Source organism: Ictalurus furcatus, chromosome 8 (assembly GCF_023375685.1).
Source record: "Ictalurus furcatus strain D&B chromosome 8, Billie_1.0, whole genome shotgun sequence".
NCBI classification, from domain to species: Eukaryota; Metazoa; Chordata; class Actinopteri; order Siluriformes; family Ictaluridae; genus Ictalurus; species Ictalurus furcatus.
In genome coordinates, this window is record NC_071262.1 from 2,052,802 (window position 1) to 2,077,230 (window position 24,429).

At 42.5% G+C, this 24,429-nt stretch overlaps 3 protein-coding genes across 3 annotated transcripts in view; all 3 read right to left on the minus strand.

Moving 5' to 3' along the window:
• tcirg1b (T cell immune regulator 1, ATPase H+ transporting V0 subunit a3b) overlaps positions 1–1,707 on the minus strand; it is a 14,288-nt gene extending 12,581 nt beyond the window's left edge. Inside the window, exon 1 of the mRNA XM_053630271.1 lies at positions 471–1,707. The gene's annotated coding sequence lies outside the window, so the exon portion shown is untranslated. The remainder of the gene's footprint in view (positions 1–470) is intronic.
• Positions 1,708–1,844: 137 nt separating this feature from the next.
• prpf19 (pre-mRNA processing factor 19) lies at positions 1,845–7,365 on the minus strand. The gene is made up of 16 exons (XM_053630272.1): positions 7,169–7,365; positions 6,217–6,366; positions 6,024–6,100; positions 5,796–5,937; positions 5,554–5,627; positions 5,334–5,399; positions 5,186–5,227; positions 4,992–5,066; positions 4,816–4,891; positions 4,606–4,715; positions 4,353–4,508; positions 3,351–3,420; positions 3,072–3,245; positions 2,909–2,991; positions 2,682–2,787; positions 1,845–2,449 (listed from the first exon to the last, which is right to left on the minus strand). The coding sequence occupies exons 1-16, from the start codon at positions 7,185–7,187 to the stop codon at positions 2,352–2,354; spliced, it is 1,518 nt and encodes a 505-aa protein (XP_053486247.1). The 5' UTR covers positions 7,188–7,365; the 3' UTR covers positions 1,845–2,351.
• A 1,144-nt stretch (positions 7,366–8,509) lies between these two features.
• polr1a (RNA polymerase I subunit A) lies at positions 8,510–24,406 on the minus strand. The gene is made up of 34 exons (XM_053630270.1): positions 24,219–24,406; positions 23,235–23,439; positions 22,211–22,360; positions 22,000–22,107; positions 21,797–21,882; positions 21,611–21,699; positions 21,419–21,499; positions 20,554–20,656; positions 20,298–20,460; positions 19,838–20,014; positions 18,981–19,103; positions 18,619–18,846; positions 18,177–18,431; positions 17,882–18,073; positions 17,336–17,485; positions 17,038–17,221; positions 16,747–16,829; positions 16,442–16,600; positions 16,185–16,283; positions 15,921–16,073; positions 15,065–15,147; positions 13,515–13,680; positions 13,097–13,324; positions 12,799–13,013; positions 12,509–12,676; positions 12,144–12,279; positions 11,643–11,803; positions 10,892–11,021; positions 10,689–10,796; positions 10,231–10,476; positions 9,500–9,700; positions 9,153–9,270; positions 8,914–9,078; positions 8,510–8,736 (listed from the first exon to the last, which is right to left on the minus strand). Exons 1-34 carry the CDS (start codon positions 24,293–24,295, stop codon positions 8,636–8,638), a joined length of 5,091 nt encoding a protein of 1,696 aa, XP_053486245.1. The 5' UTR covers positions 24,296–24,406; the 3' UTR covers positions 8,510–8,635.
• Between the last annotated feature and the right edge of the window lie 23 nt (positions 24,407–24,429).

Below are 24,429 nucleotides of genomic sequence, written 5' to 3' on the forward strand. Positions count from 1 at the left end.
TGGAATTATTACGGCCAGAATAAATCACGATAACGAATAGTATCGTGTTGATCGTACGTCCGATTTAACACGTGATTATTTGTCAGTAGTGACCCCCGTGTACTTGTTGCAAGAGTACCGCTGAACGCTGAGTAGTATCGTCCTTTTAATATCGTATCGTCGACGATAATATCATATCGCCCTACCGCTCTTACTATAAATAAACTCTGTCCATCCCTAACTTTAACTTGAAATGGAACAGGGGTTAAAAAACACCTAAAGAAACGGGTAAGTGTGCAAACTAAACAAAATATATTATAGAAAATGAGTTTTTTTTTTTTTTTTTAATGATTGAAGGAAGTCGTGGTTTTTTTACACACACAGCTACAGTGCTCTGCATTCCTGAACTATCCGGCTCCACTACACATATTTACAGTCTGTTCACTACTTCACCCGTCAGTAAAGAGAAAAGCAACTGATGTCAAGCTTACCCGTGGATGGTGAATAAATTATTGTCACTAAAAACAGCTCTCAGACTGTCTTCTGGAGAACTCCGCAGGACTTTGCTTTCCTTTCGCACAGCGTTAATGAAACCGCTCCAACAACAGCTGTCCTACCGTCTCTTCAGGATCGCACCCGTATTCCAGAAAAGTCCCGCCTCCTTCACTGGGATTGGCTAAAACTTCCCATAAACACTCTGCTGATTGGCGAAGCGACGACGCGCACGCATAGTTGAAGCCAATCCGACGCCAAGAGACGGGGTCGGGAGGAAAAGAGGTAGAAAGTGTAGCAGGCACGAAAAGGTGATTCACCAACTTCCGGGTGTCACATGATGTCGGCTGGTCACGTGACGGTAGAGCACGGTCATTAGCATGAGGAGAGCTGGAAACACGAGCGGCCTCGTGCTGTGAAGACCCGTGTGTAGAGTGCCTGTTTGTTCAGTTCTGTTCTGTTCTGTGTGGTGCGGGGTTTATTTATGTTTGTTTGTGCAGATTAATCTGTATTTGGAGCCTCCCACTGATTTCTAAAAAATTAGAGTGTGACCAGAATTCAATCCATCAAAATAAGAATGAAGAGACTGCATTCATAATAGACAGTGTTTTTAATGAGGGGAGGGGGCAGGGAGAGAGAGAAAGACAGGGAGACAGAGAGAGAAAGACAGGGGGTAGGGAAACAGAGAGAGGCGGAGACAGAGAGAAAGACAGTGAGAGAGAGATGGGGAGACAGAGAAAGACAGGGAAAGAGAGAGACAGAAAAACAGGGGGGGAGAGATGGGGAGACAGAGAGGGAGAGCAAGACAGAGAGGAAGACAGTGATAAAGATGAGGAGAGAGAGAGACAGTGAAGGAGAGACAGGGAGACATTAAAACAGGCATAGAGAGACAGTGAGACAGAGAAATACAGGTAGAGCGAAAGAGAGGAGGATTTACTTTATGATTTATCAAAAATATACATTGATTTTTAACAATATATTTCTTTCCTCGTCTTTCCCTACATCGGCGTGCCTCACTGATCAACCTGTAGCCATTTGCAGATTTGAATACTTTACATATGTATTAATTATTACTCAACAAATTTACTCAAGCAGAATCAGAGGCCTCGTATGACCACAGATTCATACGGTCCATGATTACACCGGTACAAATCCTCCGTGATGAGAACGTGTCGTCCCGGCGATATCGACCATTATAGTCGACGTGTTGAGTGTCGAATGTTATTTTCATATCGTTACCACAAAAAATATTGGCTTGAAACTATATCATGATATCACCCTCACTGTATCAGATTGATCCGTGATACGATATTCATCTGTAATACGATCGGATTCGTGTCCCACACTTCAATCAGTCACAATAACACCAGGCATTAAAAACCACCAAATCTTTATTGAAATCTAATTTGCATTCATTTCCGTTTTCAGCCCAACATGACAGGGTACAACAAAAAAAAAAAAAAATGAGGCACAAGAGACTAATTAACAGCAACACCACTAAGCCAGAAAGGAGAAAGGGATCCCTACGAGATCAGAGCAGGAAAATAGAAGGTTGACCAAAGAGTAAAATCATTCACAGCTATGGAAAATGAGTTAACGATCAAACGACTGATTACCGGGATGTGTTCAGGATGTGTTCACCAAGTTCATTTATCGCTACAGGGTATCGTAGTATACGTAAATCGTTCGGTATCGGTCATCAGCCGCGAGAAAGCGAGACTGTAAAAATCATCGCGGTCCTGTCGGCGTTACGTGGATGGGTTCTACTGCGCTTGGCTTCTTCTTCTTCTTCCACACTACATAATGGATCATGGACTAGAACATAACACTCTTATTTCTCTCACTTTTCTTCTCGTTTTATCATCGGTTCTTCCTGTGTCCTACAGGCTGTAGAACTTGAGGCTTCTGTCCATGCCGGTAGAGGACAGGAACTGAGCGTGCTCACCGAACGCCACGCCCGTCACCAAACCCGAGTGATCTGCAGAAAGTGATGAGGAAAAGAGAACAGAAACTTGTAAAAGGGAACAAAAACCAGCATGTGCTGAATCTCGATTACAGTTATCAGTTTTAAAACCTGCAGACAAAGGCGTAGGGGAAGTACGGACAACTTAGCGGAGAGAGAGAGGGAGAGAGAGAGAAAAGAAAAAAAAAAAAAAAAGACGACTCGACGCACTATTTTCCGTGTAGGACAGTAAAGCTGCTGCACTCACCGGTGAAGTTGAGAACCTCAGACCACTGTTTGCAAATGTAGACTCGAATATCAGACCCTCCGACAGCCAGATACGTTCCGCTCTGATCAAACACCAGAGACTTCACCTGCAGATCGACAGGAGGAAGGACAAGAAGGCGGAGAAAAAGGATGATACTCGTCGATACGTCAGAAAAATAAACAAATAAACAAACCGACACTTCCGATAACGACGAAACCGTATCGAACCTCATAGCTATTATCCAGAGTGATTGTCTTAAAGTTCTTCAGCTTCCTCAGATCCCACAGCTTCAGAGAGCTATCCTGAGCACCTACAACAAACAACAATTACAAATGAATTAAAGTAATAAACAAACAAACAAACAAATAAATACAGTTACGCATCGCTTACCAGTAGCAAGGTAGTATCCGTTCTCGGAGAAGGCGATGGCGGTGACTGGGCCAGAGTGACCGGGGAAGTTGGCCACATTGGTGCGCTCCTTCAGATCCCAAATCTTAATCTGCGAGTCTGCCGTACCGGTGCCGAAAATCAGGCCGTCGGGGTGGAACTGAGCACAGGTCAGTGCTGTAAGCCGGAGGGAGGACGTAGTTACGCAAACAGGCAAGAAGCACACATTTGAGGGGAAAATATAAGAGATAGACATATCATAACAGAGATGGAATTACGCACCACATCCTGCTGTTTCATCGGTGACTTTGGTGAGGACACGACCGGTTTGGATATCAGAAAAGGCCCAGTACTGTAAGAGAAAAAACGGTCAGAATTGGTGACGTGCAAGTGAACAACTATCATCGCCGTATTTTTTTAAAACGCTAACGAACTATTACGCATCAGCAGTGAGGTATAAACCCACGAGCGGCACCCTTGGCTCTGCTTTTCTATTTAAAATGCTACACCTTTACTGACAAAGACAATGCTACTTTTATTACGCAAGTTGGACCGTGATGATCATATACTGCTGCTCACTGCAGTTAGTCTGCATTAAACGCACTTAACTAGCTCACCAGCTTGCCTTAGTTACAACACCAGTAACCAAAACTAGCGACAATTGGAAAAAATCCACACCGATCGTTTTTCTCGACATCCGTCGAGAAGGATCTGTGGTCGTTATACATTACGAGATCGGCCTCTAGAGGCGAAAAAAAAACTAAACGCGGAGTAATTTTGCCGTGTTATTTGAAGTGCTTTTTTATTTCATTTTGGATGTCTCGATTTTTATGTTATTCGGAGTGTTAATTTTTGGTTCGGTTTGGATGTATATCATTTATTTACTTTAATATTTATTAATAGTTACTATATATTAATATTTATATATTTATTTCCATTTTAAAAAGTAAAGCACATTTTCACGGTACAGTCAGCCCTGTTTATTTTTGTAATAAAGTTTTTGCAATATTTGCAATATTTTACTTTGAGTGTTATGTTTATATTCAGAATCAATTTTTTTAAAACTATCGGCAGGTAGGCACCGCCCGACTTAGTTATCGGTAAAATCCACCATCGCTCGACCTTTATTACATTAGTTACTTCGCTTTAGCTGAGTCAAATAGGTTTGTGGCCCAAAAAAAAAAAGAAAAAAAAGGGGGACTGGGCAGCACATTTGCTTCAAATGCATCTCAGGAGTAATTTTCCCCATTACGGTGTGCGTGTATATATATATATATATATTACCTGATCCTCAGAGGAACTGAGCAGGTAATCTCCAGTAGCATGCAGGGACAGGCCAGTAACCCCTGCCTCATGAGCTCTAACCACCTGCACGCAGTTTCCTGCTGCGACTGACCACACGCGGATGGTGCTGTCCGGGGACGCCGAAAACACCAGCGACTGAGGAAAAAGGGTGTAAACGTATGGAGCTTAATAAATAAAATGACCGAGACTTGCACGCACGCGTTATGAGGTTCGAGGAGGGAGACGGTGCTACCTGAGACGGGTGGTAGATGACGGAGGTGACCTTTTTGGTGTGGCCTTTGAGAGTGGCGACGATCTGCTCCTCTCGGCGATCGAACACCACCACGTTCTTATCCGCGCCACCTGGAGGGTGAAAAAGAGAGAGTATTAACATGCAGCATAGACGTAATCAGAAGAATTCCTATAGAGTCAGCTAGGTGATGTTTTGTGTGCGTGTCTGTACCTGTGAGCACTTTGTTGGTGTCTGTCGGACACATATCCAGAGCAAGGATTCCAGGGATGCTGGCACTGTGCAGACCCTGAACAAGGGGGGGAAAAAAAAGGGGAACCACCAGGTGACAAGGCCTGCCACAAAACCTTTGTAACCTGCGCTTAAAAGCCAACGTAAGACAGACTTACAGCATGGGAGGCCACTTGGCGATACTTGCTGAGATCCTCGGCTCTGACGAGCTCTTCTGGCACCGTCTTTCCCCTCTGAATTCCAAAGAAACATTAAAATACATTTTCAGACCTTGGTGTCTAATAACATACCGATCAGCAATTTGGACCAAGCCAGATCAATTTAATTTCTTCAGAAACTGTCACACGGTTACCTTCTTTCTCTCGGTAGTCAGGACAGTGGCCTTGTCTTGCAGCTGGTTTGGAAAAGGGAAGACAACGTCAACAATGCAACCAACCGAACGCACAGCGATTCCGGGTTAGAGATACGGTGATACGGTCGTGGTGATGTCCAGAACTTACCTTCTGGATGATCTCGGGAGTCATTCCCACCTGTTCGCTGACCTCCATGGGCTCACCACCCGCACCCTGAGCAACACACACACACACACACACACACACACACATTTCAACGAGCGAACGGATCAAATCTAACGTACATGAGGTGTCTGAGGTTTTAGACAGATTATTAATGAAGTCAGCGAATGTAAATGAGCTGGAGAAACTCGAGGTGAATACTGACCACGGCTGCGGGCTGGGAGGCAGGAGCAACCTGGGGAGCAACCAATCCGGCTTGAGGTTTGAGCGTAGCCAAGGCTGCAAAGGGCAAAGGGCAATTGTTATATGTATGTGTGCGTGTGTGTGTGCGTAAATGCATATTTACAAAAAAACCCAGAAAGTAACTGCAGCATACGTCAGTAATTAGTGCAGCATTATGTACAGGGTATTCATACATATACCCTTATAAAACCATGTGGAACGCACCCTCTCTGGCAGCAGTGACCTCTTTAGTGAGACGGGCAATGACCCTGCAGGCGGCATCGTGTTGGTACAGGGCGTGTGACAGCTCCTGGCGTGTCGTCTGCAACTGCTGGCGCAGCGTGAAGCTGTGCAGCATCACCGCATCCTGAAAGACAAAGACGTATCGTGAATCCGGCTTAAAACAGAGGGCTTCAGAAACGCGAAAACAAACAAGCAAAACTCGTTACGTACCCACTCGTCTTGAAGCGATTTGAGAATGGCAGGAATGCTGGTGGCAGACGGTGCCTTCGGTCGAATGGGGTGAGAGACTATCCGTGTGAACAGACCAAGACAACGAAAAGTGGTTTCGACGGTTGTCAAGAAAATAATAAAAAAGGTCTGAATAAATCACGCTGTAGTATCGTATCGCATCGTATATATTTACCCTTGATGTCGACGAGCTGCTCCTCGGACAGAGGCTGCCCGTTAATCGGATCGGCTCCGTTCTCGGCGATGTATTTCTCTATGAGGCGGCGTTCGAATACCTGGTTGGAGACCGGAGAGACGCACGGGTGCTCCGGGACCTCGTTCGAGACTGCGAAAAGGACAGAACGATGCATCGTTAGATCACACCTTAAAAGACGCACCACGATTAAACTGGATCTCTGTTAACCCTTGCGCTCTGTTCTCTACTTAGCAATGGATGATGGATGTACTGTTCACAGGTGTTCGGGCAGCTAAGACGGGAAATAATACTAACAATAATTGGAATCACCGACATGTTTGCATGTATGTTTTTGTCAAACAGTGATGACGTGCAAATGGAGGCAGCTATTTGTTCAACTTATTTTTTTTACACCACTTGTAATCTGCATTATTCAATATTATTTATGACCCTAATATAACCTGTGTGACGTAACTATAAAATTAAGAACCAGCCATTTTGACCTGAACAGAACACAAGGACTACTACTCAAATGCCTATACATAATGAACAAATAAACATTTTGTACAGACCCAACGTTGTTTATTTTTTTATGCACAGATAAACCAGTTCAAATAGGAGCTGGATATTCAGTTGAATCTCAAATGGTACCCTATATACGCATGCATACATGTATTTACCCAAGTGCACTACACATATAGAGTGAAATAATGGCCTTTATACTGCAATACTTTCACAATTTCGTTGTGAAATCACACCACGCGTCTCCAAAGTTCAACTTTAACCAGCTCGCGTGGAACGCGTTTTTAAACTAGCATCATTAGCTTAGCCTCCGGCTCAGTTCTCTGCACAGAAAAGCATTAGCAGCTAGCTAACTAGCAGCCTAGCTTGCTAACTAGCAGCCTAGCTAGCTGAGAAACAACAGGCAAAAAAAAGAGTGTTTTAAACTTACTCGCACAAACCAAAGACATTTTCGGTGGGCGGACGCGCCTCTGGTCTTTTAATTTAAAAGAAACCTGCGCAGAAGTAAATGTAAATTTCGATAAAAAACGCTAAACCGGAATAAGCTAATCTTTAACACGGCACGAGCTCGTACACATAGCCACAGCCGGAACACGCTGGGAGCCGCGAGCGCTCAAAATGGAGCGCGGTGCATTGTGGGATAGCAAGTCCTCCACTGTGAGAATGTCCGCGCCACAAACTAAAAAAAACAACAAAAGAGTCCTGTTCACACTTCAAATTATCATTAACAGAAAAATTATATATATATATTTATTAATTTAACTAAAATGATTAGATACGAGTGTTTATGTCTCATGGAAACATGAATACAACGTATTAATTCGAGGACTTTTCACAAGTCATCATTTTTCCATTCTGATACTCTGTTCAAAATAAAAAAAATAATACTCACAGAAATGGTAATGGTTTCCACTACAAATACCATTACAAACAATCAAAACTATTACCATTACCGGTATCCACTTGACATAATACGCCACTAAGAGAAGGCAAGGAATTACCAGTAGAGACCCACAGAGACCACTGGAGTTTCCATTAAAACCAATACAATTCCCATTATAACAATTACAGATTCTGTGAGGGGTTTCTACTGTTGTTTTTTTTTCAGCAGGGCTCACGGGAAAGTTTATATTAGTTGTCGAACACCAGAAGGGTTTTTATCCTTCTACATGCTCTCAATAAAAAAAAAATTGTGGACTTAATACTGGTGTCTTAATGCTATTAATGTTACAAGGACATCCAAATTAGTTGTGTGCATCAAATTTTGTGGCTACAGTGTGGGGAAGGCCCACATATGTGTGTGACGTTCAGGTATCCGCAAACCTTCGGCCTTATTTGTCTTATAAGTCGTCTATCTACAGTTGGGTGGAAAAGTCTGACTTTTTGCAGCAGGTAGAAAGGCAAGTTATTAGACATTTATTAGGGCAGGTATTAGTATTGAAAGGGAAATACAAACATAAATAAACTAGTCGGTTACATAAAATGAATAGCCCTTATTTTGTCTAATGGGTATGCAAGGGATTTGCATGGAATTGTATATGGTAGAATGGAATGATCTTAACGTTATACAAAAAACAAAAGCATCAAAGTGATGGACAGCACTAAATAATACAATCACTTGAACTGTTCTTGATAACTATAAATCAACCATAATATGTTCACCATCAGAACAAACACAAACAAGTATTTTTTTTTGTTGTTTTTTAGACTTAAATAGATATAGAAAATGAACTACATATGAAGACACAAAGACAAAATATATATACATATATATTTTTTTTAAACAAAAACTTTTATTTATATACTGAACAATACAGGTCACAGTTAAACGCTGCCATTTCTTCTCCTCGCTAAAGCTGAAGAGTGAACAGTCTATAGCTCAAGTCACCATTCAGGGTCACTGTAAGGGCTGCTTCAGGTCAAAGAGTCCAGTTCCTCCTTTCACAACTTTTCCCACAACCATGCAAGCTGAGGGTGAATTCAACTTATCATGCAAGCCTATAAAGAAAAAGAAAAAGAAGACAATAATATCGTACATGTTCAAACGTCCGGCGACGGCCTGCTTATTTGTACTGAACTGACTGTTTCTGAATGAACACTGTTATTCAAACTACTACTGAAAGAAAGAAAAAGAAAAAAAAAAAAAAAAAAAAAAAAAAAAAAAATCACCCATACCTAAAATAGCGGCTTGTTTCAAAAACTTATAGCTGGTCTCAAAGGTCATCTGTTGCAGCGGGGAGCTGTTGGACTGAATGCCGAAGCGGTTGAGTGGTTTGTACACGCCTTCAAAGCACATGTAATCAGCCACTAGAGAGAGATGCCGCGGGTCCACTTCGATACCTGCGCAGACGGGAAGGAGCGACAGTGAACTGCAGGTCGTACAGAACAGCCGCGGTTTGTGAACGCAGACTTACCGTAAACAGCAAACACGTCTTTAATCTCCTTCTCGATGACCCTCAGAGCCACTTCAATACCGTACGTGTTGGCCATGGCATGGATCTCATTGGAATACAAACGATTCAGGTCGAGAACCTTAAAACAGAGACCGGTAAAAAGGATAAGTTCGTTCGGGTCTACCGAATACTGATTAGTACTACTAGATTCTGCAAATACTGACATTTTCACGAGGGAATCAATGAGCGATATTATTTGAAAATATTAAAAAGGTTCCCCTTTCCAGCAAAACGAGAAGGCACTACCTACATTAGGATTTACAGATCCTAAAAGTGCTACAGGACTTTAGAGTTTAGAGCGAACTCACATCTCCGTGCTTGAACATCTCCTGCATGTTGATGCCCTCGGTGATCAGGACCTGCTCCTTGGCACCCTGCTTGGTGGTCACCTCGTTAAGTAAACAACGTGTGATACCTTTCGTTTCCATGACTACAGCGTTCTGAGCTTGTGCTACCACCAGAGAGGTCAGGTCAAAGTGCACTTTGCTAACTGGGAGCACCAGGGTGATCTGGAGTGGAGGGGGGAAGAAGACGACAAAAAAGTCACCAGGATGAAATACAGTTCTCTATGGCAACCGCAATGCAAGTCGGACTTGTACTTTGGATACGCGACATGATTTAAGGCTAATAACAAAAGTTCTGATAGTCGTATAACTGTCGAATCTATGAAGCTTTCTGTAAGACTTTTCCTTGAACATCTATGGCAGGAGTCTCCAGTGCCAGCGGATTATAACGGTCAGTAAGTTTTTGGACATGGGGAAAGACTTCAGTGTAGCGTACTGTGCAAAGTGAACGTCTGAAGTGGGAACGCCTTTTTATCGCAGCATTCATTTCTAAACATCTCGTGCGGATGTTTCCTCCGACACTTTATTAGGAACGCCGGTACACCTGCATATTCACGCGGTTATCTAAATCAGCCGATCAGCAGCAGCAACCGCACGATGCATAAAATCACGCGGATACAGGTCAAGAGCGTCAATGAATCTTCACGTCGAACATCGAAGTTTATGATACTACACGGCGCACTTCGTGACCGTACCTCACACCACAGGTCTTTTTGCTGGTCATATCTGTAGGCCTCAATCATGGGGCTGAACTGCAGAACTTTACTGACTCTCATCGAGTCCTGGGTGTCTCCGTCCGCATTCTCTTGGACGGAGGGTTGACTGTTGTCATTCCTCGCCTCAGCTAGTTCTTCTGATCCCACGTCCTCCTCTGGCTGCCCGGTCACCTCTTCTTGGTCTTCCTCCCCGCTGTTCTCCCCCTCCTCACTCTCGTAGTCTACCTGCAAGACAAAGCGGTAGTTTTTAAAGCTTATAAACCTTTTTCTCCGCTGAGAACATCTCAGAGGACATCCGGTGATTTGTACGATCATTCGCTCCTAGCTTCCGTTCATCTTAATATTTATAATACCCGTTTTGGAACATGACCACCGTTTATTTTTTTCCTGATACAACTGTGACGTAATCACGAAGGTGTCCGTTTCCTGTTCTTTACCTCCTCCTCTTGCTTCTCCTTCCTCTTGGCGTCAGCGGCGTCCGCGTCCCCTTCGTCCGCCTCGTCGTCCACCACTCTGCCGTCCTCTGCTCCCTCGGCTTCGTCATCCTGTTGAACGCCCAGCACGTGAGCGCCACGGTCTTATTTAGCATTTCTACTTTTAATACCGATTAAAGAAAGATTTCAGATGCTGGGAAACGTACTGCTCGATTAGTGGAGCCCTCCGCATCTCGATCGGTGTCCTTTCCTGTGGCCTTGCGTGTGTCCACTGAATTTATAGAGGCCAGCTTGGCACTCAGTTTCTTGATGGCGTCAAGAAGTAATAAGAAGAATCTGGAGGGGGGAAAACATTATATTATATATCTCTCACAGAAACATAACACCGGGTTTTCTTTTTCCTGGTATGAATTGTATCTTGGTAAGATTTTAACTACACACATTTATACTTCTAGTCCACACATGCACCTTGTTGTATTCCATAATTAAAAAAAAAAAAAAAAAACTATTACATTGTGTTTATTAATATGCAAATTTCAGTTTTTATTTGCTGAAGATGTATTCTGCATCCAAAATAAATAAATAAATAAATAAATAAATCACACTTATACATGGAATTTTCGTAAACTAAGATGGAAGGAGTCTTGATTCTCAAAGGTACCTCAAAAAGAAAAATATACATTTTCTACTTTATATATATATATATATATATATATATATATATATAGTCCTGAACACATTTACACATAACGGTTTCGGATTTAAATGCCTTGACGCGTCCTGGTGTATTTAGACCTGCGCTTGTATGTGGATATCTCGATCCTATAGAAGTATGATCCTTCGATTTAAGACACAACGCTACCGTGTGTGTGAAAGTGCAGTCGAAATAAAAGTAAGAAGACCCGACGTAGACGCGGCGGTACATCCGAAACGAGTCGACGGAAAGCCGAACCTCACCTGTCTTCCATGAAGCGGAGGATCTGCTGGGGCTGCAGCAACTTATCCTGCTGGTAAAGCTCCGGAGGAAGGAAGTGGAACATGACCGTGAAGATTCGTTTTTTCTGGCCTCTTTTACCCTCTATCCGAAGCGTCTCCACCACGTCCACCTTGTGCAACACCTGGAGGGGAAAAAAGAGGGGGGGGGGGATTGATATTACCTCCACTGTAATTTTTTCCCCCGTACAGATATATATTAATGAACGATATCTACTTGGGATACGATCGTAACAGGTCCGCACTGACTTTCATCCATTCTTTTAAATGGGGAAAAATACATTCAAACAAATACGGTTCCAGTCTTAAGCCACACCCTCTCTCTAAACATGCATAAACACCTAGCGTTTGGCCCCGAGCACATATTGTACCGAAGCTTCTGAAATGTCAGGGAAGAGTTCTACTAAATTTGTTCTGACGGCCAGGGACATTTAAAAGTATAGTCGTTAAATCAATCCTATGTACCTCTGCCAGACACACACGTGTGAGCTTCTTCTGCAGGATCTTCACTCGTTTTAAAGCTTTCTTGCCGCTTCGAACAGGAATGCTCATCATGGGGGTCTTGATGTTGGAACTAGCAATCATCAGAATTTCACGCAACCTAGAATAAATACATACATATTTTTACTCCGGAATTATTGGCGCCCCCTTAAAAATGTATAACCCATGCTTAACATATGCTGCCTTAACATTAGGACTTCTGATATCGGCAGCGCTAGGTGAATACCTGGCAAAACTTTTACATTTTAGACATTTTTGTTGCCCTGATTTTGCGTAGTCATTTAGACATTATAACCGTTTGTGCAGTTTTATATCCGATATCCACGGACCTGGGAATACCCAGAGTGACGTTCATCTCTCCTCTGCCCGCAAAGTGAAAGGTGTTGAGGGTCATCTGAGTCGAGGGTTCACCGATACTCTGAGCAGCCAGCAGTCCTACAGCCTCTCCCGGCTCACACAACGCTCTCTGCCACTTCAGATGCAACAGGTGCCTTAATCTTGAATGCACACAGACACACGCACAAAACGATGTGGGAATCAATAGCTACGCTTTATTTTCAAATGTTTTTGCTAATTTCTCAGACGGACAGTTATTCGAAATTTGCAAAGAACACCCCACCTCTCACTGTCAACGTATTCAGACGAAGGGTGAAATTCCTGCCGGATGTTGAACTGACTGAGGTAGGACTCGATGATGGATTCGAACGTCTCGGAGACGGAACCGAAACAGATGTCAGGCCGGTACATAGCTAGGCATGGATCTGGGCAGTGGGCGGTCTTCTTCAGATACTTGACACGTCTGGATTCCTCCATAGTTTTCCAACTCTCCATCACCTGTGACAAACCAAAACAAAACAAATAAATAAATAAATCTCGTTATTTAAATTAGGGTAAGATGCGTTAAGATGACTCCTTACTTGCAGAGAAGCATTGTCTCTCCCGTTGATTAACTCTCCCAGCTGGCCTTCAGCCTGAGCCTTAATCTTGCCCAGTTTCTTCTGAGAGAAGAGCAGGAAGGCGCCGTTTCTGGGAGACGAAAGCTCGTGCTTAGCCTTCCACTTCTTAACGGCCTTTGAGTGACTATGAGCCGCCTGTGGGTCCAGTTTTGCCAGCACTTCATCCAAGCACTGTGCTTTCCTGATTACCTTCAAAAACAAAACAAAAAAACACCTCTTCAATTTCATACCTTCATTATTGGTTTGTAGACAAGGCGGCTATGAGAGCCTAATGAAATGTGCGTCGACTAAGAAGCGACCGTCAAAAAGTACGCTCTCAAACGGCACGGGAAACGCCTTCCATTAGACGTGCAAACGCCAGTTAAGCGGCGTGTCCTACCTCGAAGTTGTCTTTGATGAAAGGGAACTGACGAGGCTGCAGGAATTGAGTTTTGGGAACGTCCAGGCCGTCCTCTCCGTAGAGGAACTGCACCACGCTGCCGTCGCTGTCCCTCACCGTCAGGTCGTACTGGACCACCAGACCCTCGAGGTGCTTTATCACACACCTAGAACATGTGGGGGGGGAAAAAAAACCCAGCACTAATGAACAGAGGGTTAACAAAGATAGCTGAAACAGATAATATAGATAATGACAAAATCTCCGTGGAAAAGAAAGCTAAGTGGTCAGTACTAGAGTCTCTTATTAGCCCTGTCTGTTCAGAACTGGACATTACAGAGCTGTATAGGAAAGGAAACAGCAGTAACAGTGTTCTGTGGATATCAGGATAGAATGGTATAATAAAAATGGTTCCTGTTGTAACAAATTGAATGGAGGTTTCATCAGTATTCCTTAAAGATGATGCGAAAAAGCGAATCAACGTATTCTCGGCTGATTTAATTAGTAGAGATCGACCAATATTGATTTTTTTTTTTATAACAGATACCGATCCCGATTATTTGCATGTTCATGTGCACGACAACCGATATTTATTTATTGTTTTGCTTCTGTTTTTGACACAATGACCTGAACAATCCGTTTTATTTATAACAGTTTTGTCGATTTCACTTCCTCCTTGCATACAAAACAACTCTTATTTATACACCAATAAATAGAGGGGTGTGAAGGAGTACAGAAAAAATTTTAAAAAATAAAGTGCACCATTACTAAAGTGTCTTTTTTTTTTTTTTGCTTAAACCACATATCAAGCGTTTATGTAACACATCTAATTTGTACATTAACTTTATTTAACATAACAACCATTAATCAATTCATGCAAAACGAGTATACTTGCACAGTGTTGTTGGCTCGTTTTCGTTCATATTCGGTCCTACATGTAATTCTCAAAACACCCACAAGATGGAGCCATTTATCGGTGGAGCCGATATTACAAAACCGATAACTGCTTATGGAAAAAATGCTTACGTATCAGGAAAAAATAATCGGTAAAACCGGTTAATCGGTTGATCTCTAGTAACCAGGCCACGTTCTGTAAGAAAACTTTGCTTCTTACGTACAAAATGTAGGTGCAAGTGCAACCTAAATGCTTTTTATTTCCTAAATGCTGGTTTTATTTCGAAATAGAAAAAAAAAAGGTGATGGATTTCGTACCCTCTTGTGAGACTTTTCAACACACTGTAAAACAACTACCGCTTGTAAACAAAATGTTTTAAATGTATAATTATTAAAAGGTATTTAAGTCGAAAATTTATATGACACACGGAACAAAACGAGGCTGGGGTGGGTATGGTGTTAGGGGTTAAGGATGCTGAGGACGGGGATTAAGGAAGGGGATAGAAGTTAGTTCCCCTGTCGATCACTACTTTGCAGTGTAATTACTGTATAACTGAGTCAGGTGTGTTAACGCAATAAGACCAGACTCACTCCCTCCTACTTGAATCTGCAAACAACGTAAAAGTTATCCTAACCTGAAAGACCCGAGACCGTCTTACCTTTGAAGATAGCCGGAACGACTCGTTTTAACCGCTGTGTCCACCAGGCCTTCACGACCAGCCATACAGTGGAAAAAAAACTCCTGGAAAATCAACAGCAGTAAGAACAATCAACCACAGCATATCAGATGATTCACAGAACTAGTGAAAGCATCTTCTCTAGTTAATTACTTTCCCAGGCTCTCAGGCTCACACTAGACTACTACGGAATTAAATCTGTACCAAAAGTATTGAACACAACTTTAACAACTTCCTTTTCACTAATCACGGTTTACGAACGCGCTGCCCGAGTTTCCGTTCGCCATTTTGGCACAAACCTCTCACGTGGGCGGGGCTTAATAGCGATTTACTGGACCTGGAAGCAAAGACTTCAGTGGCATGAATTTTGTAGTACTCTGTAGTGGAAATTACTTGTTTATTTAGTCAGTATATTAGTACATAATTAAAATTTGAGGTTTGGGTAGTCTCGTACGACTATTTTTTTCGAGATGAGCGGCACGGAGTGTCATCGTCGTCGTCCTCCTCCTGTCGATTCAAATCTCACTAGCCAATGAGCGTAAACCGCTGTTAAGCCCCGCCCACACGAGAGGTTTGTGCCAGAACGGTGAAGGTAAACTCACAGAGCGTAAACTAAAAACTCTGGCAGTGAATACATGAACCACGATGAGCAAAAAGGAAACCTAGAAAACTGTTCGATTCTTTGCCACGGAGTTTTCATTTTCTTTATATTTCTGTTCGTTTCCAGAAAAATTACGTTCGATACTCTTGCCACAAATTTAATTCCATAGAGTACACCCTAACAATGTACATATCGACATCTACGTCAATGTGAAACGTCAATTTAAACTGAACTCACTGGAGGTTTTATCCCAGTCAGGAACCTCCCGGTTACAAAGCCACCAGAATGAGGTTGCGGCTCATAAGGCTGGAAACAAGGCAGGGATTTCCCAGAAGGCATCAGTGCAGGACGACGGCCCTCGAGCTCGATCTGGCCCAGCAGACACGAGATCTAAACACACGCATAGAGGGTGAAGTCAGCATTATTATGACCCCCCCCCCCTCTAAAAAAAACAAAAACAAACAATTATTATAATTCTCAAAATTCTTTAAGGTGGCTCACCTGCATTGTATTGACGGTGGATCCTTTGGCTCCAGACTGCACCATGAGCTGAAGGTTGTTCTCAGGAAATGAACGGTGCAGACCCAATGGCATGCACACCTTAATGAACAAAGAACCCAGGTAAACATTATAAACCACAGAATCCTCAAGAATGAACACAAAAACACCAGGCATTAAGCAAAATTTAAAAAATATTTATCTTTTTTTTTTATATTATAAGAGTTATCATTTTGAACACGTCCGTCCTTGACCAATACCTTGTTGATGTTGTTGTTGACTTGATTGACCTCTTCTTTGAATTTGAGGTCCACCATGTTGAAGTCTCGCTGGTCTATGTTCAGATGGGCGTTTTGCCACAGGTCTCGGCCTTCGTTTTCTGCAGCAGCAGCAGGCAGGTTAAAGGCTGCCCTGAGTGCCTGTGTAAACACAGATAAACCCCATGAAACATCTGGACTAACTTTTCATCCAAGCCGGCCACGTATCAGACCCAACATCTTGGTCTTTGGGATCAGTGGATCATATTCTTCTTCTTCTTCTTATTATTATTATTATATTCACTGACCTTGATGCCACAATTAACCGATTCTTTGATGATCTTCTTTCTCTGCTTGTTGGCTCCTGGTTTTACCAAAATGTCTTCCACACCTGTTAAGAAAACGAGAGACAAGGAGTGAAGCAGTGGAAAGCTCAAGGATTCAGATTTTGCACTAGACCTGGACATTTCTCAGCTCTTTCGATTCTGTAATTATTATTGGAAAGGAAAAGAGATTTGTCTGACTGACAGTTTAAAAGAAAGACCCACGATATTCACATTCATGGAAGCACGATAGAAGACACAGGCCGTAGGTCTTACCCATGGTAAAGCCACGATAGAGCTGCAGGTAGGCGGTAAAAAGCCGGGCCAGGCAGCTTAGAAGCTTGCCACTGGTCTCTCCTCCGTACAGCTCATAGCAGCAGTGCACCAGGCCGTACGCAGAGCTCCCGTAGTGTGCTTTATCCAGCACACCGACTAGCAGCTCGCCATTACGAATCACCACCTGAACTCAGCATTTCACCAGAAAGAAATGATTCATTCTAAAATAATAAACTTTTATTGCAAGCTCATTCGGAGACGTATTACTGCCGATATACACTACGGCTATGTCGGTCACCTGAGAGTCACACATGGAGTCTGGATGGTAACCTGGCCAGGATCGAGGAGACTCCTTCACCCAGGCCTTACTGGGAATCTTGGCCTTTCCTTTCAGGTTCAGAGGGATGTGGTTCTCGGGAATGACGTTCAACAAGAGGGTTGACACGACCTGTCGGGAATAAAATCATCCAAAAACGTGACTCGCGAAGCAGTGCCTTTAGATAAAAAACTCGATTTACATGGAATATACTTATTATATACTATAAAAGTATTTATTTAGGAGACGTTGTGTTATTACAAAACGTAGATCTAAAGTGTTCTTAAATCGAACTAATACGTTTTCATATGAAACGTATTGATGACGAAAGAACGGCGAAGCTCAAATTATGAAAGAAACCTAACTGTGTGCTTCCGCGTCTTCTACTCAGCTCAGGGGATTTCTACGCGTCATCCGGGTAGCGGGCTGCGGACTAGGTCGTGGAGTATTTAAGCCGTATTTAGAACGGAGAAGCATATAACCATGGTTTAATATTCAGCACTTTAAAAAGCCCTGTGATGAAGGTACCTGTTTGCCAGTCCAAAGTTTTCGAGGTTTGATGAGAGCAGGAGGAAGCAGCTTGATTCTGCCTCTTTTATCGGTGAGACCTCTATAGACCAGCTCCATGTACTGATCTTGCTGGAAGAAGCAGTCACGGATGGTCATGCTGGTGCCTGACACCATGTGGTCCTGGATTAGTCCGGCCAGGGGCTTCCCATCCTGGAGTTTACGTGGAAATCCAGATGTGTGAAGTTTATAAAAACATGAATCATCTGATTCGCTAAAAAAAATATAAGCATACCAAATATAATCAGCGCCTCACCTTGGGCACCAGGTACTGCTGGTCTGTGCTGACGAGCGTGTAGGCCTCAGCCCGACCCAGCTCACTCTGCGGGAAGTGCGCGTTCATCTCGTCGCCATCAAAGTCAGCGTTGTAGGCCTTGCAATTGGCGTAATGCAGCCGTAGCACCTTCTCTCCAGGCAGGATGCGAGTACGATGAGCCTGGATAGATGGTCTGTGTAGCGTCGGCTGACGATTCAGAAGGAGCACGTCTCCATTTTTGATGTGCCGATTAACCTAGAGAGAGAGAGAGAGAGAGAGATCATAAAATACCACAATTTAAACACTCAATTTCTCATGCTAGGCCGTTCAGATTCATTCCCCGTGATGTTAATTGTACACTCAAACCTGTCGAATCGATTCACGGGTTAAAATGAAGTTTCGCATTCACGTGTCCTTTTAGATTCCCTTCAGGGGCACTTACGATCTTCATGGGCATGCGGTGCTGGCCTGTGCTGGGTGTAAGCAGTTGCTTAGCGATAGCCTCTCTCTGGGTGGGGTTGGTACGGCTGAGAATGGTGCGCGTCCCATCCTCGTTGATGACCATAGAGGCTCCTGGGTGCACATCAGGCCCGTTAAGCACGGCCTGACGCAGCTCCTTCACGTTCCACGGCGTCACCGGCTGTGGGTACGTCAGCTTAGTGGCAAACACCTGCAGTCAGTGAGAGTCATCGTGTTAGATCTCTTAACTCACACCTTATCTAATCTAAAATCAGCTGCACTCCTTTAAAAGGAACCCGTACAATTAGACCAAATGAACTGTCTCGTTTGTAATACTTTTCTTACCATGGGTATTCCGATCTCGTTGGTTCCGATGTACATGTCTGGACAGATGACAGAGCGAGCAGCAAAGTCCACTCGCTTTCCCATCATGTGCTTCCTGAACAGACCCTCCTTCTTCTCCAAGAGCTGACAAAATAAAATTATTATTTATTTATTTACTTATTTTTTACTACAAACATGTTTTTAAAAAAAAACTACACTTTTTAATCAAAATAAAACCTGAAATCAATTAACGTTCTAACTTAATTCAAACGCGAGAATGGTTATACTACATATTTAAAATATGAAGCCAGCTTATGCAAGTATTCGCTGTTGCTAAGTGGTTGCTATGGTGCTCCAGGTGGTTGCACCGGAGGGTTAACGTGGTCTCTCCGACGATTGCTAGTTGAGCTGATATGATTATTTGGGTGTGGGTGAGCTGAATGCAAGGTGGTTGCTAAGGTGTTGCTAGGAGGTTTCAATATAGTGCTCCAGGTGGTTGTTAGGATGTTGCTAGGCAGTTGCAATGATATCTTAGGCAGTTGCTAGGTGTTTCCAGTGGTGTTCCAGGTGGTTGCAGTGGTAACTAATATGGGGACTATGGTGTTGCTAGGCTGCATTGTTATGGTGTTCCAGATGGTTGCTATGATAGCTCAGGAGGTTGCTGGGTGGTTCCTACAGTGTTCCAGGTGGTTGCTAGGCAGTGTGGCTGACTTAAACAGTGAGTGCAAAGCGAAGCCACTATTTAAAACTATAATCGTCTGTGTTCTAGCTAATGAAACGAAAGTAAGCAATGAAATGAAACGCTTATAAAATGTAAAAGTTACTTCACACACACAAAAAAATATCAAAATAAACAGAAGTGTAAAAATATAGGAGACCTGGCGGATTCCAGGGAACTTCTCGGTCATCAGCTTGTCCATTTCGCTGTCGAACACAATGTTGACGTGACTCTGCAGGCGTATCCAGGCGTTATAGAGTTTGTCTGTAAGGGTGACTCCAGTTAGCCCGGCTAAAAACGCCTGGTCCATCTGGCTGGGATCTTCTGTCTCAGTGGGCTGGAAAGATCCAGAACAACGTGGGATTTCCGTTAAAACGTGAAACGGCTTAAACGGCTGCTAGAAAATAAGCGATTACACCATCTACGAATGGATAGAAAGTATGTGCCCTTCTTTAATAAACACAAAATCATCTGCAAATTTCTGTAGTGTAAGAGAACCACGCAGTCATAGATTACTTTTCGATAACAGCACCTCTTGTCATGTTTTATCCCTTGTTTATCATGCTCTGTAATAGTAAACACGAGCGTTTAATATTCCTACAGATTGAATACATCCGTACCTCCTCCAGTTCGGTCTGAGTACCCTCTATCGCCCTGGCTTTCTCAGCTGCGATCAAGGCGAGCAGTCTCTGAATGATCATGTTGTCCTTGATCACCGCCTGTATGTTCACTGTCTGACCGTTGGTAAACATCTGATCTCCCAGCCGACTGATAGGCCGGTACCTGGTCCGTGCAGAAGAATCAGCATTTACACCAATACGCAGCACGAGCACACAGATCTTGAAACAGATGTTAGAACTACAGCTTGAAGGCTACCTAGATGGAGGAACCATTAGCAAATCTAAGAAGAACATATCCGGGCTGAAACCGTTCGGACTGTTCTCCGCCAGGCCTGAGAGCAAGTGCTTCAGGAAGAAACCTGTAACAGATTATTAACATCAGTGCACACACACACACACACACACATAAACACACTAACTGGTCTGCTGCTTTAATGTGTGTAAGATACTAATCAGAGAATATATCAGAGTATATACATTTTTTGAGGATTACTCTTAATCACAAGCTTAATCACATATCTAAAGCACTTTTTCATATATATTATATATATATATATATATATACATAGTGGCCTCCACTAATATTGGCACCCTTGGGAAATATGAGCAAAGAAGGCTGTGACTGAATTGTCTTTACTGTTTAAACTTTTGATCTTTTGTTGAAAAAAAAAAAAAAAAAAAAGAATAATAATAAAAAAAATTTTAAAAAATCACAAAAATACTCTGCTCTCATGGATATCAAAACAACTGCAACCAAAACAGGTTTATCACAAAAATAAATAAATAAAATGATTATTTATTTATTTATTTTTAAGTACACCTGGGTGACTAGGACATTGACAACCATTTCCTGTTTCACAGGGGTATAAATATGAGGTAGCACATAGGCTAAATTCTCTTTTCTCACCATTTTTTGAACAAAAGATCAAAAGGTTAAACAATACAGACAATTTTTCACAGCCTTCTTTGCTCATATTTACCAAACCAAGGGTGCCAATATTTGCGGAGGGCACTGTATATGTACATACATGAAAAGGTGCTTTAAGTTAAGTTACTTGCGAGTGAAGGTTTCACCTTTGCGTGTTTGCCGATGGTCCGTAGGAAAAGGAAGCACGACTTACCCTCTTTTTCCCACACTTTGGTGACGTGATCTCGGGCCAAGCTCGGAGTCAGGTATCCACGTTTAGTCACGTGAGTGTCATCTAAGACAGAAAATGGGACAGAAAACACTTGTTCGGCTTTAGGCACAGAAAGAAAAGCTTGAACGTACGGTACGTGAGTAAATCCGACAAACAAGTTAAAAGCATACGAACCTTCGTCCGCTTCACGGTCGAGTTTGACACTCGGATGAGTGACGATTAGTTTGCTGTTGTGCTCTCGACGTACCTGTGACTTTCTAGCACTTTGTCCAAAATAAATATTGACAAGTAAGCAGAATAAAATGGTAAAAAGTGATGCATTACAACTAAGTGAAGCGGAAAGACTCAACGTTCACTTACTTGCAGTTGGGGCATTTTCTAGACACCATGTGAGATCTCCAAAATTCAGTGACGAGGCTGTTCCTCATCTCACAAACATGCTTGATCTGCTCAGCAATTAGGAAATTTAAACAAGGAAACACCAGCTACGGGTTAGCGTCTTGCTGAAAACGGAAGTGAGCTTGTATGGAGCGCTAGCAATTAAACAACTCATCGTTACTCACAGGTGCACAGCCATGGCTGCTTCGGTTGGCTTTGAGAATAGGAGCGCTAAATTCCTCCAAAGCTTCTTGGATTTCTGCCCCCGATGCTTGTGGACTACCTTCTAAAAACTATAAGAAACAAGAGAAGCAACGAGGCGAGGCACGTCACGCTTAAAGCTTGACGATATTTCAACACTCGGCTCCGTCTGCGGATACGATTTTTCACGCTCACCTGATTAAGGACAATCGCCACGTCGCAGACTTCCTTCATCACTCCTACATCTAACAATTTGAGTTGGTTGAGAAGCAGGTGAATGACAGCCCTGGTACACGTCAACATGTGGCACGACAGACAGGAACCTCGTACGAGCATGTACAATTTCTGACGGAAAGGAAAAAAAAAAAAAAAAAGAAGTGAGTATTACATGAAACAATTCAACTGGATTTCTTTCGTATAGCGCGCTCACAAAGCAGCTTTATAGAAACACAGATGTAGAGTTTCAATCCTGAACGAGCAAGCTGAAAGCAACGGGGGCGTGGAAAAATCTCCCTACGACGACATGAGAGAGAACGCTCGAGAGGAACCGGCCTGAAAAGTCACGTTAACACAGGCGTGCGTATCTGTGGTTTTAACGCCCCAGGATCCATCGCTTTGGTGACTGTTAGGAGGACTGGAGAAGGGTTTGTTTGTTTAGAATTAAACACTACCAGGGCTATTTTAATGGCAAGAAACAGGTTAAAATTTACAAAAAGTGTTGTTTTTTTTTTAAGTATCTTTAAGTTGGTAACACACTATGCCAAAGTTGAAAGAACTTCCAGAAATGATGAGGAAGAAGGTGATTGAAATACATCAGTCTGGGAAGGGTTACAAAGCTATTTCAAAGGCTCCGGGACTCCAAAGAACCACAGGGAGAGCTGTTGTTTTCAAAAAAATGTAAATAAATAAAAAATTTTATAAAAAACAACATAAAGACTGCTTTGAGTTTGAATTTTTTTTTTTTTTTTCTCCAAGATGCCTCTAAGATTTGACGTGAGACTACTGATGTTTTTTAAAAAGCAAACCAAATACTGAATTTGTTTAGTTTATTGCTGATTTCCACACGGTACTTTATATAGATAACGAGTCTGATTTTTGAATGGTTAGATTATATTAATTTAAAAATAATAATAATAATAATAGTAATAATAATATGTACTGAGGAGGTTTGTGTAATTTATTTTCCAGTTAAAATAGTGCAGAAATGTCAAACTCTTACATCGAATAAGAAAGGGTTGTAGACGGGTAGGTGCAAGTCGACATGGCCGAAGTGTCCCGGGCAGTTGTTGAAGTCCTGCATGCAGGTCGTGCAGATTTCTTTAAGGTCAGCTGGACCCAGTGACAGATCATAGAGTCCATTAGGAGCCGGGTTACCGACATTATCCAGGAGCAGAGGATTAGTGACACCTTTGACACTCAATTTCCTTTGTGGTGGTGATGGGGAGAAAAAAAAAAAAATCAACATTTTATCCATCATTTATGAAATCGCAGTATTGTTACATTTTATTTATTTATTTTTCTAAATATATGTTACTAAAACATCATCATTTAGTCGGCAACAGGTCTTATTCCGCTTTCGTTTGAAATATGACGAGACGTGCGCCTTCAAATTTGTCCGTCAACATCATCAGGTGTTTTATTCGGTTTCATTTACAATGTGCCTTAACTTGACATTTATTAAAAAATATATATACACACACCATGCACTTTATTAGGAACACCAGTAGACCTGCACATTCATGCAGTTATCTAAATCAGCCAATCACGTGGCGTCTGTGACTGATCGTATCTGCGGTTCCTAATAAAGTGGACGGAGTTAAACTATATCGCATTACAAGAAGGACTACTTTTAGAAACCAGGAGTTAATCTGCCGTCTTCTAAATGCGATGAAAAGATTTAAAAATATGGAACGATTGACAATTCCAAAATGCAATACCGATAACAATACCTCAGGCAGTAAATACCGCGATATATCGTGTAATCGATTATCGTCAGGCGTTCAAGTCTGCTCCATGTTAGTACTAGATACTTAACCAGCAGCTAGTGTTTTCTTCCCATATAAACGAGATTACGAATATAAACAGTCAGGTTCTGACTTTTATGCGAAAGTCTCCATTACAGTCAACATCATACATAACATTCTACACTGAACAGCTCGCACTGCATGTTTAGCTAGTAGAGCTAGTCACTGACTACCGTTACCTTATCTCCTCAGAGGAGTACATGCTGAATGACATGCCGTCCAACCGTCTCCATGGCGTCTCCTTAGAAAAAATCATTTTTTAAACATAAAAACGTACATTTACAGTCAAACACTTTTACAGAACTTCATCCTACAGCGAGTTAGCTTAGCTTCGATTTCACAGCGTAGGAACTCCAGCACGTGGGTCCACACGGGCTAAACCAAAACCAA